The 20,752-nt window shown below is 36.0% G+C and overlaps 1 protein-coding gene across 1 annotated transcript; it reads left to right on the top strand.

Moving 5' to 3' along the window:
* Positions 1–2,839: 2,839 nt before the first annotated feature.
* Positions 2,840–13,319, top strand: Gr32a (Gustatory receptor 32a). The gene is made up of 4 exons (XM_044393592.2): positions 2,840–3,982; positions 4,043–4,105; positions 4,159–4,248; positions 13,099–13,319. Exons 1-4 carry the CDS (start codon positions 2,840–2,842, stop codon positions 13,192–13,194), a joined length of 1,392 nt encoding a protein of 463 aa, XP_044249527.1. The 3' UTR covers positions 13,195–13,319.
* The last annotated feature ends 7,433 nt before the right edge of the window (positions 13,320–20,752 follow it).

The raw sequence follows: 20,752 nt of genomic DNA on the forward strand, positions 1-20,752 counted from the left end.
ATAGTGGTCTGATCCGGCTCGTTCCGACGACTTTTGGGAACGTTTCATCGCGATAGCTTTAAAACTGAGGGACTAGTTCGTATAGAAACGGACAGACGGACGGACAGACGGACATGGCTAGATCGACTCGGCTAGTGACCCGATCAAGAATATATATGTGCTTTATAGGGTCGGAAATGCTTCCTTCTAGCTGTTACATACTTTTGCACGAATACAATATACCCTTTTACTCTACGAGTACTACTCCTATTTTGTTCATATGTCAAAAACCAAACTAACAAAAGCAGGCCACCTGACTTGAATAGCATTTTCCAGAAGTGGGTTGTTTCACTAAAAAATGCATATCTCCTAGAATTTGCACCTCATTTTTTTAATTTGTTCAGCGTGATAAGCAACTCAAAACTAATCAAAACAATTTTGTCTCAAGGCTTACCTCGAAAAAAAATTTAAAGTTGTAAACTAGTGTTATTTGAGATTTCAAAAAATAAAAATCTCAAATAACGATCGTTACGGTCCCTGGTATATTGGCAATTCTCTGGGATGTCAACCAAGTCAAAAAGCCTGAAACTTAAATAAAACAAATTTCTATATGATTTTGCACTGATATTTGATTTTAGTTAGATGGATTCTCAACTAAGCCAAGTAATTTGAGTATCCTTGAATAATTTTCCTGGACAATACCTGTTATATGGACAAAAAAGTCATTTGGTGTGGCTCTTAAACGGTTTATTTATACCCTCGCAGAGGGTATTCTTCTGATTTCAGTCAGAAGTTTGCAACGCAGTGAAGGAGACGTTTCCGACCCCATAAAGTATATATATTCTTGATCAGCATCACTAGACGAGTCGATCTAGCCATGTCCGTCTGTCCGTCCGTCTGTCCGTCCGTTTCTACGCAAACTAGTCTCTCAGTTTTCAAGCTATCGGGATAAAACTTTCCCAAAAGTCTTCTTTCTATTGCAGGTAGTATATAAGTCGGAACGAGCCGGATCAGACAACTATATCATATAGCTCTCATTGGAACAATCGGGAAAAAAAATGTAAAAAAATTATATATCGTGGGTGTTTTTGAACCTATAACATCCTACTTTTGGAAATGTCATTTTTTAAATATTTCTGAATTTTGAATTAAATATTGAAAAAATTGGACTAATATGTCATATAGCTGCCATAGGAACGATCGGAAAATTAATGGAAAAGTAATAGGAAATAAATTCTAGCTTCCTTGGTTTTTATTGTATTCTCTTCTACTCTAGGATATAACTCTTTTCAAATATTTTCGAATGTCGATTTTAATTTTATCAAAATCGAACTACTATATTATATAGCTGCCATTGAAACGAACGCAAAATTAATGAGAAATAATAGGAAAATTAACATTTTTGCGATATGTAAATTAATAGGAATTATCTGCAAGGGTATATAAGCTTCGGCTGGCCGAAGCTAGCTTCCTCTCTTGTTTTACGTTAAGATTAAGAAAATGACGGAAAACAGTCGCGCGCGACACGTAGCGTGTGACAGTTACTTCGATGACAATAAAAAATTAACCACTCAATATTTTGTAATTAAACCAAATACATTTTAAAGAAGAAAAAACAAGTATTACTATGAAATTAACTGCATTAAAATATTCCTTCACGTTTCGTTACAACCTAAAGTTAAGCAGGAAGTAAAAAAAGTCACTTCTATTGGTGTCGCGTGCGAAAGTCTTGGTTTTTTTATATATCTTAAAAACGAAAAATGTCCCAAAGTCAGCCCTAGTACATATGGGACGTTCCATGTCAACCCGGCCACCCCACTTTTTTTTTTTTTTTTTGTATGTGGACAGTACCACATTGATTGCAAAGCCACTTGCTTCCAATAGTTTACCTCATACCTATTTTGTCAATGTTACCACTCTTTCGCCGTATAATCGCGTTGAAAAGAAAACACAAAATCATTTTTATCCTGCGAACGGAAGAAACAATTGGTATGGTTCAAAAGCAGAAAAATCTGTCTTTCCATGGCCGATTACGAGAAAAAAAATAGATTTTCTTAGACCGTAGATGACCAAGCGATAGCGTTTTTAAAGTCTAAAAGTAGGATTTCGTCCAAAGGGCCAGTCTGCAAAAATACCATTATATTTTTCTCAGAAAGCCCCATATTTAACGGATTTTATGCCACTGGTTTCAAAGTGGGATCTATCTTGTGGAATGATAATCATATCTTCATAAAAAAAAAAAAATTTGCACTACAGTAATCATTTTGTGGACCCCCCCCCCCCCCTAGATGATTACGTAATATATGGACAGCCCCATACTTTATGGGGTCGGAAATGTCTCCTTCACTGCGTTGCAAACTTCTGACTGAAATCATAATACCCTCTGCAAGGGTATAAAAAGTACTGGAAGATGTTTTTTTTCACCCGCAAAGCGTACGAACATCGGGTGCGACAGCAGAGGATTGCCCATATCTATTAAAAAACTTTAACATACAAAACAAACGATGAATCGGATTGCCTGTTATACCTCCGGATAGTTGGCAAATTTCATCATTTTTCGAAAATAGAGGTCCTTGTGATAAGAATCCTTATGTCGGCGAACTTTTTGGAAAACGCAGTTTAACTTTGGAAGTTGTACCGAATTCAATAATCGAGGTAACTTTAAAAAGCTTTATTTTTGTTGCACAGTGTTATTGATCATAATCTACAATAACAAGCAATAACTTTAATGGCATTTGAAGTGCAGTCCCGTGACCCAAAGAGGCCCCAGAACACAATCAGATAACTCAGACCCCATTTTAATGAACGCTGGTCAATCCACTTAAGCGTATCCTTTATTCCTGTCAGTGCCTCGTTGGCCATGTCCCCGAACACTTGGGTAATCGAAATGCCTGCGCCAAACACGCGATCCCATCCGTATCCGCGAAGAATCTCGCCGTACCGAACTCCCTCCTTGAACAGGGATGCTTTTACCAGGGATTATCCAGCCGACGCACCTCCTGCTTCATCAAGGAACCATGTTCACCCCGTATTCGAGGATATTCGTACCATTTTGTCCGTGCTAAAGGCTAGTGGTTTGATGCCCATATACGAACAGGTCTCCAACTACGAAGTGGGACCGCCAACCAAAACCAACGAGTTCTACTCCTTTTTCATAAGAGGCGTGGTGCACGCCTTGACAATCTTCAATGTCTACAGTTTATTTACACCTATATCGGCCCAATTATTTTACTCCTACCGGGAGACTGACAATGTGAACCAGTGGATCGAGCTACTGCTCTGCATTCTGACTTATACCCTTACAGTTTTTGTGTGTGCCCGGAATACCAAGAGCATGTTACAGATCATGAATGAAATTCTACAACTGGATGAGGAAGTACGTCGACAGTTTGGCGCCAATTTGAACCAAGACTTTGGCTTTTCGGTGAAGTTTTTGGTTGGAATAGCCGCCTGCCAGACGTATATCATCGTGTTAAAGATATATGCTGTGCAAGGCGTAATCACGCCCACCTCCTATATACTGCTAGCCTTCTATGCTATCCAGAATGGCCTGACAGCCACGTATATAGTATTCGCTTCAGCCTTACTCAGAATTGTGTATATCCGATTTCATTTTATCAACCAACTACTGAATGGATACACTTATGGGCAGCAGCATAAGCGCAAAGGCGGCGGAAGAAGGCGACATCGTGGTAATATTAATAGTAACCCCAATCCCGCTATTATGGAACATTTCCCCGAGGACTCGCTCTTCATATACCGCATGCATAACAAATTACTGCGTATCTACAAGGGCATCAACGATTGCTGCAACCTGATTCTGGTCTCGTTCCTGGGCTATTCCTTCTATACCGTCACCACCAACTGCTATAATCTTTTTGTTCAGATCACCGCAAAGGGCATGGTGTCGCCCAACATTCTGCAGTGGTGCTTCGCTTGGCTTTGTCTCCACTTTTCCCTTTTGGCTTTGTTGTCTCGGAGTTGTGGTCTTACCACTAGGGAGGTGAGTACATATATAAGAGATTTGTTTACAATTAATTAACATGAGTGTTTCTATTTTAAGGCCAATGCCACATCCCAAATACTAGCTAGGGTATATGCTAGATGCAGGGAGTATCAGAATATTGTAAGTAACTAGCTAAATGAAATGCAATTATTAAATAAATGTTTCCCTTGCAGATTGATAAATTCCTCACTAAGAGCATAAAGCAGGAGGTGCAATTCACGGCATACGGGTTTTTTGCCATAGATAACTCCACTCTATTCAAGGTATTTGGCAAGCAGAAATTTTCTTTATAATATAATTTAAATCTTCGTCTTATGTTTTTAAAATTAGAAATAAGTAAAGCAGTATTATCGGCACAAAAATGTTTCAAAGCGTTAGATTTAGGATCTATTTAGAGCAGCGGTCGGCAGCGCCCCATTAAGTGAGAATAGGGTTTTGTTCTGCCGGCGCGCTGCTCGCACACGTATAACGTAGAACAGCGGTCTGCACACACACATCCATGAGCTGCCCAGTGCAAATTACTCACACAAATATAAAACAAAATGTCAACGATGTGTGTGCCGACCGCTAGCGGTCGGAAGTGGAACGCATCCAGAAGGGATGATGGATAGCATCCAAAGCACCGATGCATGCGTGCCCGAACGATGAACTTCTCGCTTCCTTTTCACAGCAAAGCGGGACAAAATGGGTGCTATCCGATGAAGCGCTCCTGGAGCGCTCCCTTTTCACGCATCGGCCATGGGTTTCAACTTCCGGAAACGTTCCGGATTGGTTTCCATTTTTCCCTTTCAAAAGATCCGATCCAGAACGCATCTTTTGGAATGCTTCTGAATGCGTTCCAAAAGATGCGTTCTGGATCGCATCTTTGAAGTGCTTCTGGATGCAATCCAAAAGATGCGTTCTGGATCGCATCTTTTGGATTGCTTTTGGATGCTTTAAAATGCGGCTTTCACGAGTGAAAAAAATACGTTTTTTTTCAAATTTCATATTTCTTTCTTTAATTTTCTTTTTAAACATATTAAAATTAAATTAAGCCTACTTCTTCCCCATCATCCTCAATGGTCCGGTCCTTTATCTGCACTGGTCGTCGCCTTTCTTCGTGTAGTCTCTTTATACCCTTCCCTCTCCTGAGATTCTGCAAAATAGAGAGTTTTAAAATTTTGTTAGACGAAATCGCCAAATTAACAGCAACAATCTTTAACACTTACCGTACAGAGCTTCGTTCAACGCAGCAAATGTGGAGAACCCTTTCTTTTTGCCTACAATTGAAACCAAAACGGCACTTTTGTTACACAAAAACTAAAATTAAATTTAATACTTACAGTTGTTAATGTTGTTGTTCTTCCGTTGTCAAAAATCCGTCCATGAGGTCATGCAAAGAATAAAAACAATAATTAGTTAGTACAATGTTGTGAAAAATTCTTATTCGGCATATTTAAAACACAACTCATAATTGATTTTTATTGATTTTTTACACGTGTGTTTTAAATATGGAGGCTATTAATAGATAACACAAAAATTTAAATAAGAGCCAAAAAATTGTGTTTCACTTTTTTTTGTATGATCTTAGAGCAGTTTTATGATAGAAAAAAAATGGGTGTCCGATTATGCGTGGGGTTCACTGTATGTACAAACATTGTGCATAGGTAAAAACCTTAAGCAACGCGATGCAGTGGCCGAATAAAAGTTATTTTAGAAGCACTCTGTTTATTAAACACACACACACAATTATTTTTGTTTGGTTAAAAAAAATACACTTTTATTTGGTTATGGTTATTTTACCTCGTTAAGAGGTATTATTTTTTATTTAATATTTCCACTTATCACCGCACTATACTTACTTGGCACAAAAAAGCACAAATGTTTGTTTTTCAAGAACTATAAACAAATAAAACGATTAAAATTGGTTTAACCGAATAACACAGGCCGACAAAATGTGACATGGGTCGATGTCCAGGCCAGCCACCATTTTATTTCGATAAATGAGGCTTTTCTAAGCATAAGTTGCCACTACGCCTATAGTCCGTCAGCTCTGGTATTTGCGGTATCTTTAATTTAAGAAAATCACAAATCTTTTCGGAATTAAATAGTTACATGTCTCTTTTATACGGTCGTTTTGGAAAATTCAATCTAACTCAACCATAAGTGGAGGTGGGCGCATTCAAAATTTTAAAGTCACAGGAAAGTTTAAAAATCTTCATTTGTGAACAGCGTTTAAAAATTAAATAAAAATATTTTCTTCTACAATGCATTTTTGATCCAAAGACACATTATGTCCCTAATTTTTAGGACACTCATCAGGTTTTTGTGAATTGTTTTGGAATTTTTAAAAAAGTTTTTCTTACTTCCTTCACAGTGACAATTCACAAACAGTGCCCAAACCTGTCACAATTTTAAATATCATAATTATAAACGATCTAAGTAGTTTTGCTTTGAGTATAACCACATGAGCGTAGCCTACTAATCTTTGGGGGCTGAAATGCTTGAAGTGTAATCCCCCTCCAGCTTTTAGCTTACGCCCATGTATAAATATTTTTAAAGCAAGGGTCACTTGTGCTCAAAAATAGTTATGAGTTACGTAAAATAGTGACAGGTTTGGGCACTGTTTGTGAATCGTCACTGTGAAGGAAGGAAGAAAAACAATTTTAAAAATTCCAAAACAATTCACAAAAACCTGATGAATTTTGAATGCGCCCACCTCCACTTATGGTTGAGTTAGATTGAATTTTCCAAAACGACCGTATAAAAGAGACATGTAACTATTTAATTCCGAAAAGATTACCAAAATTGGTTGACCACTCTTGAAGATATATCCCAAAAGACGAAGAAAATTTGTGATTTTCTTAAATTAAAGATACCGCAAATACCAGAGCTGATGGACTATAGGCGTAGTGGCAACTTATGCTTAGAAAAGCCTCATTTATCGAAATAAAATGGTGGCAGGCCTGGACACCGACCCATGTCACATTTTGTCGGCCTGTGTAATCAATTACACTTAACTGGTTAAATTCCAAAAAGCAAGTGACAAGAAAGAAAGGAAACAAGAGAGAACGCTATAGTCGGGTTGGTGTCCCGACTATCTAATACCGTCACTCAGCTAATGGGAGTGCAAACGCTGTACTCGGGTTGGTTTCCCGACTAATAATCGTAATTTAGCTAAAGGGAGTGCGAGGGAGATAGATATATAAATTTTGATTGCGTATAACTTTTTAATGAATGGTCCGATTTGAAAAATGTCTTCTACATTTCGATAGGTATAAATATGCACAACAAAATTGCATTTATACTTCTCGGAAATCTTAAAAGGTGTGGGCGCCAGACACATTTTAAAATCGTTAGTGGGCTATTGTGGGCGTTAGAGGGGGCGTGGCGCTCAGCTAAAATAAACTTGCGCTGCGTAGGAAGCCAAAGAATATGTGTGGAAAATCTCAACCTTCTAGCTTTTGTAGTTTCTGAGATCTCAGCGTTCATACAGACGGACAGACGGACATGGCTAGATCGACTCGGCTAGTGCCCCTGATCAAGAATATATATACTTTATGGGGTCGGAAACGCTTTTCTAGCTGTTACTCTACGAGTAACGGGTATAAAAACCGCGCGCGTTCTTGCTATGTCTCTTTTGTTCTTCTCGTTTGTTTTTTTAAAAGTACCGTTTCAATCGTTTCGATCGGCAAGCGTTCGGGTTTCGGCAAGGGTTCGGCTGCGACGTACGAGAAGCTACGATTGCACGGATCGCTCCCATTTTGCCTTCCAAAAGAACCTATAGGGGAGTGATGACTTGGGTTGCATCTAGAATGCATTCTGGATGCTGTCCAACATTGTATCGCATTTTTACTGTGGACAAAGATGCATTCCGAAAACCGACCACTCCAAAACTTCCGACTGGGCTGATTTAGAGAGAAATAGTCTTATATGATATATCGTAAAGTTTGATTGTAAAGTTTGATTTATTTAAATTTGAAACATCGAAAATTTTCGCACTTAACATGGCTAGATCGACTCGGCTAGTGATTCTGACAAAGAATATTTATACTTTATATGGTCGGATACGGTTCGTTCTACCTAGCTTCAGTGGGGTGCTCCAAAACCCTTCAACGCTAAATTTGGTCTAGCGCTGACTAAATGTAAATGACAAAGTCATCGAAGACGACGTTGTTTTCTATCTCAAGTTCTAAAAAACCGATTTAAGTCATCTAAAACTCATTTTACTGGAAATCGAATTGCCTATAACTTTCTTATTGACTTTCAGTCATTAGTTTAGAAAACAAACATCGTCAAAGTTTAAAAGGTTTGAAAAATTCATGTTTTGCTGAAATTATTTCCCTCATAGAAAAAACTAACTAACTAAAAAAATCTTTAAGTAAACGATAAGGATTTTGTCGATTTTATTTTGTAAATTGGTGTTATCAATACCCATACACAAACATTAAATATGAACACATGTTTCGATTTGTTATTTTATTTTTCATTTATTTATATATTATTATTAACGTAGCGCAGAAATTTGTACTTATATTTATTGCACTAGTCACATGTAGTTAAAAAGTATTAGTTATAACTAGACATCGAATAATAAGGTGTGTTTCAAAATTATACGACACCAACACACCTATTTTTTGAAAATTTGTAGCGTTGTTGTTGTTTATAGAAAGCGAAACATTTAACATTTAACAACATTTACCGCTAATTTTTCGAAATATAGCCTATTTTTCGGCTATGTGCGATCGTTTCATAATTATACGACACTATCGATTTTTTCCGGTTCCAATGATTAAACTTAAGCGAAATTTTTCTTCTGGTTAAATATAAACTAAAAGGTTCCATTTTGAGAGTAATCCAGCCCAAAGGTCCTTTCAATCTTCAACCCATACATAAATATTGAATATGTCTCTCTACACCTTAAAAAAGTAGTATTTTGAAGTCATATCCCACAATTCGTCTTAACTTTTGTCTGGTCAATATTCTTAACACTTTTGAATCAAATAAAAATCCTGTTCAGTGTATTACGTGCACGAAACAGACCTCAAAAATCATTTTTTAAAAAAATGCCCTTTTGGAACCAAACTGTTTTATTCCAAAAATATTAGATTTTGGGCGATACTTTCTGTCCAAATGCAAAAATTTGTTCTTCAAAACCTTAATAAACTTTCCACATTTCACGATTTGAACATTTGAAACGCGATCCCCAGTCCGCGCCACTTTGAAGTTTTTTCGAAATTTTTTCATACGAATTTGAGTGTTTTCTCCATGGGATTTCATTAAGGGGGCGCAGACTGGTGATCGTATTTCAAATGTTCCAATCGTGAAATGTGGAAAGTTTATTAAGGTTTTGAAGAACAAATTTTTGCATTTTGACAGGAAGTATCGCCCAAAATCAAATATTTTTGGAATGAAACAGGTTTTGTTACAAACGGGCAAGTCTTTAAAAAATTCTTTTGGAGGTCTGTGTCGTGCACGTAATGAACGAAACAGGATTCTTATTTGATACAAAGGTGTTAAGAATATTGATTTTTTTGAAAAGTGCCAAAAAACGACATTTTGAAAAAGAGGTCTGTAAGTTGGGACATTTTTAAAAGTCAATAATACTCACACAAAAAGTACTCCGAACTATAAGGAACTATTTATTTATGTTAATTTATTCAATTTTAGTTCGTCCTAAATTATTTCCCATCCATTTTTTAAGAACTTAGACCAAATAACAATTAAAATCAAAAGGCTCTTTGAACATATACTTTTCCCCTAATATCAAAGAAATGTACTAGGCAGAAAGCGACCTCTGTTGGCCTAAGGCCTTTTTGTATGAAAAACGGGTGTCTCAACTTACACGCTCAAAGTGTCTCAACTTACACAAAATGGGATGTTTCGGGAAAAAATTAATAACTTTTGTTCTGACTGTCACATTAAGCTGATTCTTTTTTTAATTAGTTAACAGTTAATATACTAATGTTTTAAATCTCTTACCAAGTTAATTTAAGGACGTTATTAATTTAAAATGGAATTTTGAAAAAAGTAGCCAAAAATTTTTTTGGTGAAAAATGGTACACGACTCTCACAGCTTTAATCTGTCTAGAGCCTGGCTTATAACACAGGCCGACAAAATGTGACATGGGTCGGTGTCCAGGCCTGCCACCATTTTATTTCGATAAATGAGGCTTTTCTAAGCATAAGTTGCCACTACGCCTATAGTCCATCAGCTCTGGTATTTGCGGTATCTTTAATTTAAGAAAATCACAAATTTTCTTCGTCTTTTGGGATATATCTTCAAGAGTGGTCAACCAATTTTGGTAATCTTTTCGGAATTAAATAGTTACATGTCTCTTTTATACGGTCGTTTTGGAAAATTCAATCTAACTGAACCACAAGGGAAGGTGGGCGCATTTAAAATTTTAAAGTCACAGCAAAGTTTAAAAATCTTCATTTGTGAACAGCGTTTAAAAATTAAATAAAAATATTTTCTTCTACAATGCATTTTTGATCCAAAGACACCTTATGTCCCTAGTTTTTAGGACACTCATCAGGTTTTTGTGTATTGTTTTGGAATTTTTAAAATTGTTTTTCTTACTTCCTTCACAGTGACAATTCACAAACAGTGCCCAAACCTGTCACAATTTTAAATATCATAATTCTAAACGATCTAAGTAGTTTTGCTTTAAGTATAAGCACATGAGCGTAGCTTACTAATCTTTGGGGGCTGAAATGCTTGAAGTGTAATCCCCCTCCAGCTTTTAGCTTACGCCCATGTATAAATATTTTTAAAGCAAGGGTCACTTGTGCTCAAAAATAGTTATGAGTTACGTAAAATAGTGACAGGTTTGGGCACTGTTTGTGAATCGTCACTGTGAAGGAAGTAAGAAAAACAATTTTAAAAATTCCAAAACAATACACAAAAACCTGATGAGTGTCCTAAAAATTAGGGACATAAGGTGTCTTTGGATTAAAAATGCATTGTAGAAGAAAATATTTTTATTTAATTTTTAAACGCTGTTCACAAATGAAGATTTTTAAACTTTCCTGTGACTTTAAAATTTTAAATGCGCCCACCTTCCCTTGTGGTTCAGTTAGATTGAATTTTCCAAAACGACCGTATAAAAGAGATATGAAACTATTTAATTCCGAAAAGATTACCAAAATTGGTTGACCACTCTTGAAGATATATCCCAAAAGACGAAGAAAATTTGTGATTTTCTTAAATTAAAGATACCGCAAATACCAGAGCTGATGGACTATAGGCGTAGTGGCAACTTATGCTTAGAAAAGCCTCATTTATCGAAATAAAATGGTGGCAGGCCTGGACACCGACCCATGTCACATTTTGTCGGCCTGTGTAATGTTTTCCCCAAAAGTTTTGTCACTAAAAAGGACTACAAAAAAAAAATAAAAACAATTTTTTTAGTGTATAAGTTTTGAGAAAATTGAGTGTCTCAACTTACAGACCGTCCCAACCTACAGACCTCTCCCCTACATAAAAATAGCTTCATTTGGGCCACTATATCTTAAAGAAATGGGTCCCGAAAACAATAAGTTCCATTTTCACTGAACTGCTTGATATTCTATGTCTTAATGAGTAGGAACAAAAAATATATTATTTGTGTTACCGCCACACCATAAGTGAATTCACAGGAGCGGATCTCCTCCTGTGTTTTTCGTCAATATCTTGCAACGATTTTTAAAAAAATGCTCGTTTTCGTCTGACAAACATCAAAATGTTACACTTTTTCAACGCAATTGAAATTACACAATTACACAGGTTAACAAACTGGACTTTATTAAAAGGTGCAGGCCTATTGGCATTAAAATATGTTAATATAGACGTTTATAAGCATAGCTGCATATTTAGTTTTCGCGTTTAACGGATGGTATTTGAGCAATCGCGTTTTGAAAAAATATCAACATTTAATGTTTTGTTTTAAGATATCTTCGAGGGTCTGTGCTCAATTATAATAAAACCTAAACGAAAAAATTGCTTAGATGCCCTTCTACATAATTGCATTTAAGGTTCCATCGTAATTTTATTTAATCAAAGCCTATGAGCCATTGAAGTAATTTCTTGACCTCTATTCCCAACCAACTTCATGCGGTGAACAGGCTTAAAAAAATACAAGGAAAAATATGTGCCCTAAAATATTTTACAGGCATCTAGAGGCGTCTTTCACCGAATTTTTAAGACACATACGACCATTGTACGTCGAAGGATGGACTTTATAGAATTTTTTCCGTAAGAACGTGAAAAGTAACAAGTATTTCTAAATCCCATTTTACATAAATATCTGACACGTTCGTAAAAATTTGCCTTTCAATTTGGTTAGCAGTAGGCGCCGAACATAGAAAAATTATATTTTTAAGGGGTTAATATGCTTAAAAAAAAACCCCCACAATTTTAAGGCTACGCCACTGTTATCTTTAAAAAGACTGCTGTGTGAAATCACGACAAACTCGTTACGCAAGAGTGACTTAAAAATACTTGTTTGTATGGAAAAAATTCTATAAATTCCATCCTTCAAAGTACAATAGTTGTATTTATCTCAAAAATTCGGGAAAAGACGCCTCTAGATGCCTGTCAAATATTTTAGGGCACATATTTATACCCTTGCAGAGGGTATTATAATTTCAGTCAGATGTTTGCAACGGAGTGAAGGAGACGTTTCCGACCACATAAAGTATATATATTCTTGATCAGCACCAATAGCTGAGTCTATCTAGCCATGTCTGTCTATCCGTCTGTAGGAAGTAGGCGTTTTGATTTTTGACAACTTAAAAACAAAATTTAAATAGGCACGCTGAATCTGGAATCCCTGGAACTGCACCGAGTGATCATTAAACTACACTAGTTTACAAAAAAAATCCATAAAATATACCATGAATGAAACATTTGTTTTCCGGTGTCTGGCGCCCGCATCTTTGAAGATTTTCGAAAAGTATAAATGCTATTTTGTTGTAAATATTTATACCTATCGAAATGTAGAAGACATTTTTCAAATCGGACCATTCATTAAAAAGTTATGCGCGATCAAAAAAATGTTATATATCCATCTCCCTCGCACTCCCATTAGCTGAGTGAGGGGTATTAGATAGTCATACACCAACCCGACTATAGCGTTCTCTCTTGTTTACAGATATTTTCGGCCGTCACCACGTATCTGGTCATCTTGATCCAATTCAAACAGCTCGAAGACTCGAAAGTGGAGGACCTCGCACCAGATCAGACCTAAATCTATATATATATATAAAAACAATTTGAACATAATGTATTTTTACCCTTTTTAATATTGTCCTTATGCATTACAAAAATTACTACAATTTTACTAATAAAAATCAAATAAAATAAAATGATCGAGGGTGTAATAGATATCTTTTTCATCCAAAGACGGTTGGATTTGTGCATGGATGTATGTAAGAAACGTAATGGATTTTGGTTGAAAGATATTTCTGCGGCTCTCTCGGATATGATATAATAAATTCGACGGGGCGGTTGCTCGCTGTCAAAGTCCCTGATACCTACATATCTGTCTGAAAAAGACCAGATTAACTCTTCGTAAAAGGAAATCGGTATTCTCGACTCCTTTAATTTATCTCAACGAAAAACAATTAAAGAGTGCTGTTAACGCACAGAATTTTGCTGTAGAGCGCAAAAAATGGTGTGCTTCGATTATTTCATCAGCTGTTTGGGTATAATTCAAAGGAAATGTCAGCTGTGATTTCCTTTCTTCTTCATAGTTGGCTTTGGGAAAACAGCTGTCATTCTATCGAGTCGATTGATGCTCGAGAAAGCCAAAATGCCTTAAGCCTCTCAGCAAACAAATCATCTGGCGCCAATTTTAAAATTTTACAAAACGTTGAGCCGACCTGGGTCGCTAGTATTTTTGTGGTATTTTCTTACTATTTCCTTGGCTCAACTGAGTACCGCGGTGGGAAAAGTCCCCGGCTAAAGGTGTTAGCTACCTATTTGCCTCTCGCTTACTCCTATGCTTAGCTAGCAGTTTTCGTCGTAATGAGTACTAGGCTTAGGGCCGGTTTCTCGAGTGCCGGCTAACATTTCTCGAACAGATAAAGTCCCTGCTAAGGCATTTTGGCTTTCTCGAGCATAAATGTGAGAGCTAACTTTGACAGGGACTCGGAGCCCCTGTTAAGCGTTTTCGACTCGATAAAATGACAGCTGATTTCCCAAAGCCAACTATGAAGAAGAAACAAAATCACAGCTGACTTTTCCTTTAAATTATACCCAAACAGCTGATGAAATAATCCAAGCATGCCATTTTTTGCGCTTTACAGCACAATTCTGTGCGTTAACAGCAGTCTGTAATTGTTTCTCGTTCAGATAAATTAAAGCAGTCGAGAAAGCGGATTTGCTTTTACGAACAGTTTATCTGGTATTTAAGTTTTTCGAACAGATAGCTATCAGGGACTTTGACAGGGACTCGAGAAACCGGCCCTTAAGCAGGGACTTTATCTGTTCGAGAAATGTTAGCCGGCACTCGAGAAACCGGCCGAAGTTTTTAGAGTTCACCCGCCTAGCGCAGCATGGTCTTATTGTAAATCAGCTGGTTCACAAAATATTCAGGGTATTCCCTAAACTGTTAAACTGCTGAATCGTTGAAAATTCAACAGAAAATTTTAGCAATTAGGGGAACGACCCAAAATGATTCCAGTTGAATTTTTAAACAGCCGTTATTTGTTTTACGAAACTTAAAACATGTACGATTTTATTTATTATTGCTAGTTACTGTCTAATATTGCTATTAAGGTAAAAAGAACCACAAATATGCTTTTTAAATAAATGATGCCAGTACGGTGATACTAAAATGTTACAGAGTTGCCATGACATTTAATAAAAAAGGTGACAACTCTGGCTTTTTAGCAATTCAACAAAAGGGGGATTCCCTAAACTGTTGAATTGCTGAATTGTTGAATTTTGGTCAGCTGTTAATCAGCTGTTCCATACAAAGTCAACTTTCAGAAATTTCAGCAATTCATCAGCCTCGGGGCTGCTGAAAATTTTGTTGAATTGCTGAAAAGCCAGAGTTGTCACCTTTTTTTAAAAGTCGTGGCAACTCTGTAACATTTTATTATCACCAGTACGCATTATTTATTTTAAAATCAACTTAGAAAGCATATTTGTGGTTCTTTTTACCTTGGCAACACTTTTAGACAGTAACTAGCAATAATAAATCAAATTTTACATGCATTAAGTTCCGTGAAATTTTTCAACAAATAACAGCTGATTGAAAATTCAACAGGAAGCATTTTGGGTCGTTCCCTTAATTGCTGAAATTTTTTGTTGAATTTTCAACAATTCAGCAATTCAACAGTTTAGGGAATCCCCCTAAAATTTTCAACAGCCCCGAGGCTGTTGAATTGCTGAAATTTCTGAAAGTTGACTTTGTATGGAACAGCTGATTAACAGCTGACCAAAATTCAACAATTCAACAGTTTAGGGAATCCCCCTATTATTTAATTTTTTTTAAATGTCATTGGAATAACTGTTATACATAAAAATAAACAAATAACAGTTATTTTTGACTTTTATTATTAAGATCAAATAAAACAAATCATTACGGATTTGTAAACTACAATGGCTATCACAATGCTTTCTAAGTTGATTTTAAAATAAAATAAAATAAAATAAAAAATTTAAATTAAAATAATAATGGTGATACTACAATGTTACAGAGTTGCCATGGCTTTTAATAAAAAAGGTGACAACTCTATTTTTTAACGATTCAACAAAATTTTCAGCAGCCTCGGGACTGTTGAATTGCTGAAATTTCTGAAAATTGACTTTCTATGGAACAGCTGATTAACAGCTGACCAAAATTCAACAATTCAACAGTTTAGGGATTCTCCTCATTATAAAATGTTGAGCTGATCTGGGTCGCAAGCTTTAAATTTGCTGTCGGCATGGAGATATATGTATATGTATTGACGCATCTCCTACAGGGGTAAGAATTTCTCAACTGCGCATATGAAATAATGGATTTTCCTCAAACTCCGGTACCTCGTAGAGTTTGCCTTGGTTATCATTTGTGACTTTTTTGACATTTTTTGGTGTCCATTTAGGGGCGCTATGAATTTTTGAAGTTAAGAACTTAAAAAATGTTCTCAATCTTTAAGTTAGTTTATCTCGGGAACTGCTTAGAGAAACAACGTGCAACTTTACACGTTTTTAAATGTATACTAGGGGAATTAGGAAAATATTTTCATACATTTTTTGTTGGCCAAAAAGTATGAATTTTGATTATTTTAAATTTCCTAGCGCGGTTTTTGGAAGTCTTCTTCATCCTATATAATCAGCTCAACTATCCAAGATTGTCCATCCCATAAGAAACATTTCATTACCGAGATATTTAATTTTCTTCCCTAATTTAAGAAAAACCTATTTATATTTCCAACGAGTACAATTCTTACATGTTTAAGATGCAAGTTTGCACAACTCAATTACTCACTGATATTATGCACATATTAATATCATAATTTTACCACCGTCCCTTCATATTGCTGCCATACAAATCGATGGATTTTTTTATTGTTAAGAAGGTAGGCTTTGAACAATTAAAATTACAATCTGAAAGAAAAACAAGAAAGAACGCTATAGTCGAGTGCCTCGACTATTAGATACCCGTTACTCAGCTAAACAACTTAATAGAAATATGCCTTCTTATATGTTTTTCGCCGCTCGATTTTTACACAGGGATCTCTTTCTAGCAGAGGCTTTCTAGAACTTTCAATTCTGCCTAGCACATCTTCCTCTCTCTCTAGCCCAGGTGAATGCACTTGTGAAAAACGTATACGAGCAAAAAGAGACAAAATGCGCGCCCCATTTCAAATAATTTAAAATTTGCATTAACATAATGTGAATTAAAGTGACCACAGAAAAAACGGCAGATTTTTTCCAATGCCATTTCCTAGATGGCGCTAGTGTATATTGTATTGCGCCATCTACCGCCAGATATTGGTACTACTGGTCATGAAAGGCGGAAATGTAGGCGCTGGCCAGGTTTAAGCGTTTATTGGGTTTGTGGGCGTTAGAGTGGGCGTAGCAATTTTTTACTTGGCCAATCGATAGGTATTGACGAAGCGAATACATATCAGTTACTATTTTCATAATAGCTTCAAAACTGTGGGCGTTAAAGGGGGCTTGTAGTCGTTAAAGGGGGCGTGGCACCTTTTTGAAACAAACTTGCGCTGCGTAGGAGCTCCTAGAATATTCATGCAAAATGCCAATCTTCTAGCTTTTATAGTTTCCGAGATCTCAGCGTTCATACGGACAGACAGACAGACAGACAGACAGACAGACAGACAGACAGACAGACAGACAGACAGACAGACAGACAGACAGACGGACAGACGGACATGGCTAGATCGACTCGGCTAGTGATCCTGATCAAGAATATATATACTTTATGGGGTCGGAAACGCTTCCTTCTAGCTGTTACATACTTTTGCACGAATACTTTTACTCTACGAGTAACGGGTATAAAAACGGTATTGAAACAGACATACAGACGGACAGACGGACATGGCTAGATCGAATCGTCTAGTGATGCTGATCAAGAATATATACCTTATGGGGTCGGAAAAGTCTCCTTCACTGCGTTGCAAACTTCTGACTAAAATCATAACACCCTCTGCAAGGGTATTATAACCGATATGGTGCACATGTAAGTTTCATCAAATTCGTATCTTATCAATTTTTTCTCAAAAAATGTTCTAGGCTTTAATGGCAATGGATTGGGACTTTAATTAAATGCTCAACGCAATATGACATTCTATATTTAAACAATATGTTTTGGACACAGTACTTATGTTTCGAAGAAAATTAGTGTAGTGATTTGTGTCGAAAAAGGAATTTGTTTCTTTCGGTTTTGTCCAGCTGATAACTTACACTAGTTTACAGCCAAACTGCTCCAAAGCAATTGATGTTAGTGTTGGACCCCCAAATCACGAAAATACCACCAATTTGTTTTTCGATGGCACAGTTTTTTTTAAAAGATTTTTATACCCGTTACTCGTAGAGTAAAAGGGTATATTGTATTCGTGCAAAAGTATGTAACAGCTAGAAGGAAGCATTTCCGACCCTATAAAGTAGGGGAGTGTAGGGTAAGGTGACGAACGATCCGTTTTTTGAATGTAACTTTTCTAAAAATCAATATTTTTCAAAAGTGTAAGCGCAGAAAGTTGCTTACATCTACTGAGCATATCCCTGTAAAATTCGAAATTCCAATGCAGCTAAATCCCACAGCGTTTGGCGTGAACCCTACTTTTTTTGCACTTTCAAAAGTTGTAGGGTAATGTGACGAATATTTTTTAAAAGTGTAAAAGCAGAAAGTTGCTTACATTTACTGAGCATATTTCTAAAAAAATTTGGATTCGAAATTTCAACGTAGCCAAATCCCACAGCGTTTGGTGTAAACCATCCTTTTTACAAACAAAAAATACATTTTTTTATATATTATTTACGGAAAGGTTATTTTCGATACGGAAAAGAAAAAAGTAATAAGATAATACCCAAACTTACAAAAAAAAAATGGTCAAAGTGCAAATTTTTTTTAAATTAAATTAAACTGACGTCACTATTAAAAACAACAATAAAACTGCAGCAGTAAATGTTATCTGGTATTATTATATTTTTTTTACAAATAATCAACGATAACAGTTAAAATTCTTGAATAAAAAAAGTTCGTCACAATACCCTACAAAAAGTTCGTCACGATACCCTACAAGGTAGACTTGGAGCAAAAACGGTGTCACTCTCAAACGGCGCAAAAGAAAAAAACGCGAGGTACCAAAAACTGTTGATAAAGATCTCGTGTATACGTGCATATATTTGCCTGATTTTATTTTCCACTCATCTTTGCTCTGGCACTGCTGAAACACAAGTAAATTGAATGGGTTTGCTAGTTTGCGCACCACATTTTTAGCGAAAATTACCTCACAAACAAATTACGGGACTTCTTATTAATATTACTGTAAATACATTGTCGACACGATAAGGGGAGACGACTACATTTATTTGGAATTTTTGTCGTGACGTCATATATGAGATTCGAAGAGTTCGTCACATTACCCTACTCGTCAAATTACCCTACACTCCCCTATATATATTCTTGAACACGGTCTCGGAAACTATAATAGTTAGAAGATTGACATTTTGCATGCGGATTCTAGGAGTTCCTACGCAGCGCAAGTTTGTTTCAAAAGGGAGCCACGCCCCCTACAACGCCCACAATCGCTTATATACGATTTTAAAAATTTCAATATTTCGAAAAAGTAAAAATGCAGTTTTATTGTGTTTATCAATACCTATCGAATTGTAGAAGAAATTTTTTAAATCGGACCATTGGTTAAAAAGTTACGGCGGATCAAAGTTTTTATCTCCATCTCCTTCGCACTCCCTTTAGCCGAGTAACGGGTATCTAAAGTTCAAAATGTTAAATATCGGACTTTTTCCGAATTTCTTCCAATATCTCGGCACATATCTACCCAATTGGGCCAGTTTTTGTTTAATTTTAAAGTAAATACATAGATCAGAGCTTAACTTTGCTATACAAATCAATATGATTGGATAAGTAATGGCAGCGCAGCAGTTCGACAAAGATGAAAAATGTGTTTTTTGGTCCACTGTAAGTCGGCTGTATGTATCGTAAAAACTCGAAATAAATTCGTTGACAAATCATAAAGGGTAAAAACTTAAAGTTTACATCCCACCGAATAAAACAAGCCGAGTATGGCTCAAATCCATGGAAAATTGGATTTATGGTGGATTTTTAAAGTTCGGATTTTTTAACTTTTTTTCGGTTGACAAAGTTCAAATTTTAGTTTTATTCTGGGCGGCGACATGTAAACCAAAATGAGTGGTGATGGCAGCCGGGTCAAAAAATAGCTAAATCAGATATTTAAAAGCTAGAAAATTATAAAAATGAATTTAGTTTTTAAAAATTCCTTGAAAAAATATAAAATTGCTTGCGTTATAACTGAGAGTATTTTTAATAAGTAATATCCATTTAAATAATTCATTCTTATGAAATAACCGTACTTTCAAAAAAAGCATGCTTTTTTTTTTAAAGTACTGCAGTATCAAAAAACAAAAATAAGAAATATTGAAAATTATTTTGTTAGCTCCATTCTTAAAAAAAATGATTCAATCAGTTTTGCCATATCCAATAATTCCCGACCGTTTTAACACCTGGAAGAATAATCTAAGTTAGACGTCTCTTAGTTTGTCCGTATAGTATACGACGTATACGCGTATACATACACATTTTTGCATACATCCGGTGTCTGCTTACGACGACTTATTTTGTTATAGCCTTCATGTATGACTCACAGGGCCTCCCCTTAGTGCACTCCATCCGCTCCTACTTAGCCACCCCTCAATGCCTTCTTTATCCAAAAAGGCGCAACTAAAATGTTCCTAATACACCCAAAAAAAAAACCGAAAGTTTACATTTAATGAGCGTTGTATTAAAAGTATACTACAGCTAGTATCAAACTGTCAGTATTAATTCAAAACTAAATAATGTAGGGAGCAGACTCAATAGTGTTAAGTTAAGACTAAATAGTGTTAAGTTTATATCCTGAGTTTAATTTCTAAACCGAAATGTTCGATTTTCGTTCCTGGTGTGAGGCCAGGATGCTCTGGTTTGGAACCTGGACATTTCGAACAGAAAAAGTGTTACCGCTTTTTAATGTTATTCGACGCGTTAGTATTTTAATGGTTTGACATTAGTGTATTTTGTAAACGACGCTGCGGTCTGTTTAAGGTTTGTTTGT

This window comes from Drosophila takahashii, chromosome 2L (assembly GCF_030179915.1).
Source record: "Drosophila takahashii strain IR98-3 E-12201 chromosome 2L, DtakHiC1v2, whole genome shotgun sequence".
NCBI classification, from domain to species: Eukaryota; Metazoa; Arthropoda; class Insecta; order Diptera; family Drosophilidae; genus Drosophila; species Drosophila takahashii.

Excerpts from the sequence above, each read along its gene's own strand:
- Gr32a (XM_044393592.2), top strand. The coding sequence starts at position 2,840 with ATGTCCCCGAACACTTGGGTAATCGAAATGCCTGCGCCAAACACGCGA. Across the intron at positions 3,983-4,042 it reads GTGGTCTTACCACTAGGGAG|GCCAATGCCACATCCCAAAT; the intron begins GTGAGTACATAT and ends TTCTATTTTAAG. Across the intron at positions 4,249-13,098 it reads ATAACTCCACTCTATTCAAG|ATATTTTCGGCCGTCACCAC; the intron begins GTATTTGGCAAG and ends TCTTGTTTACAG.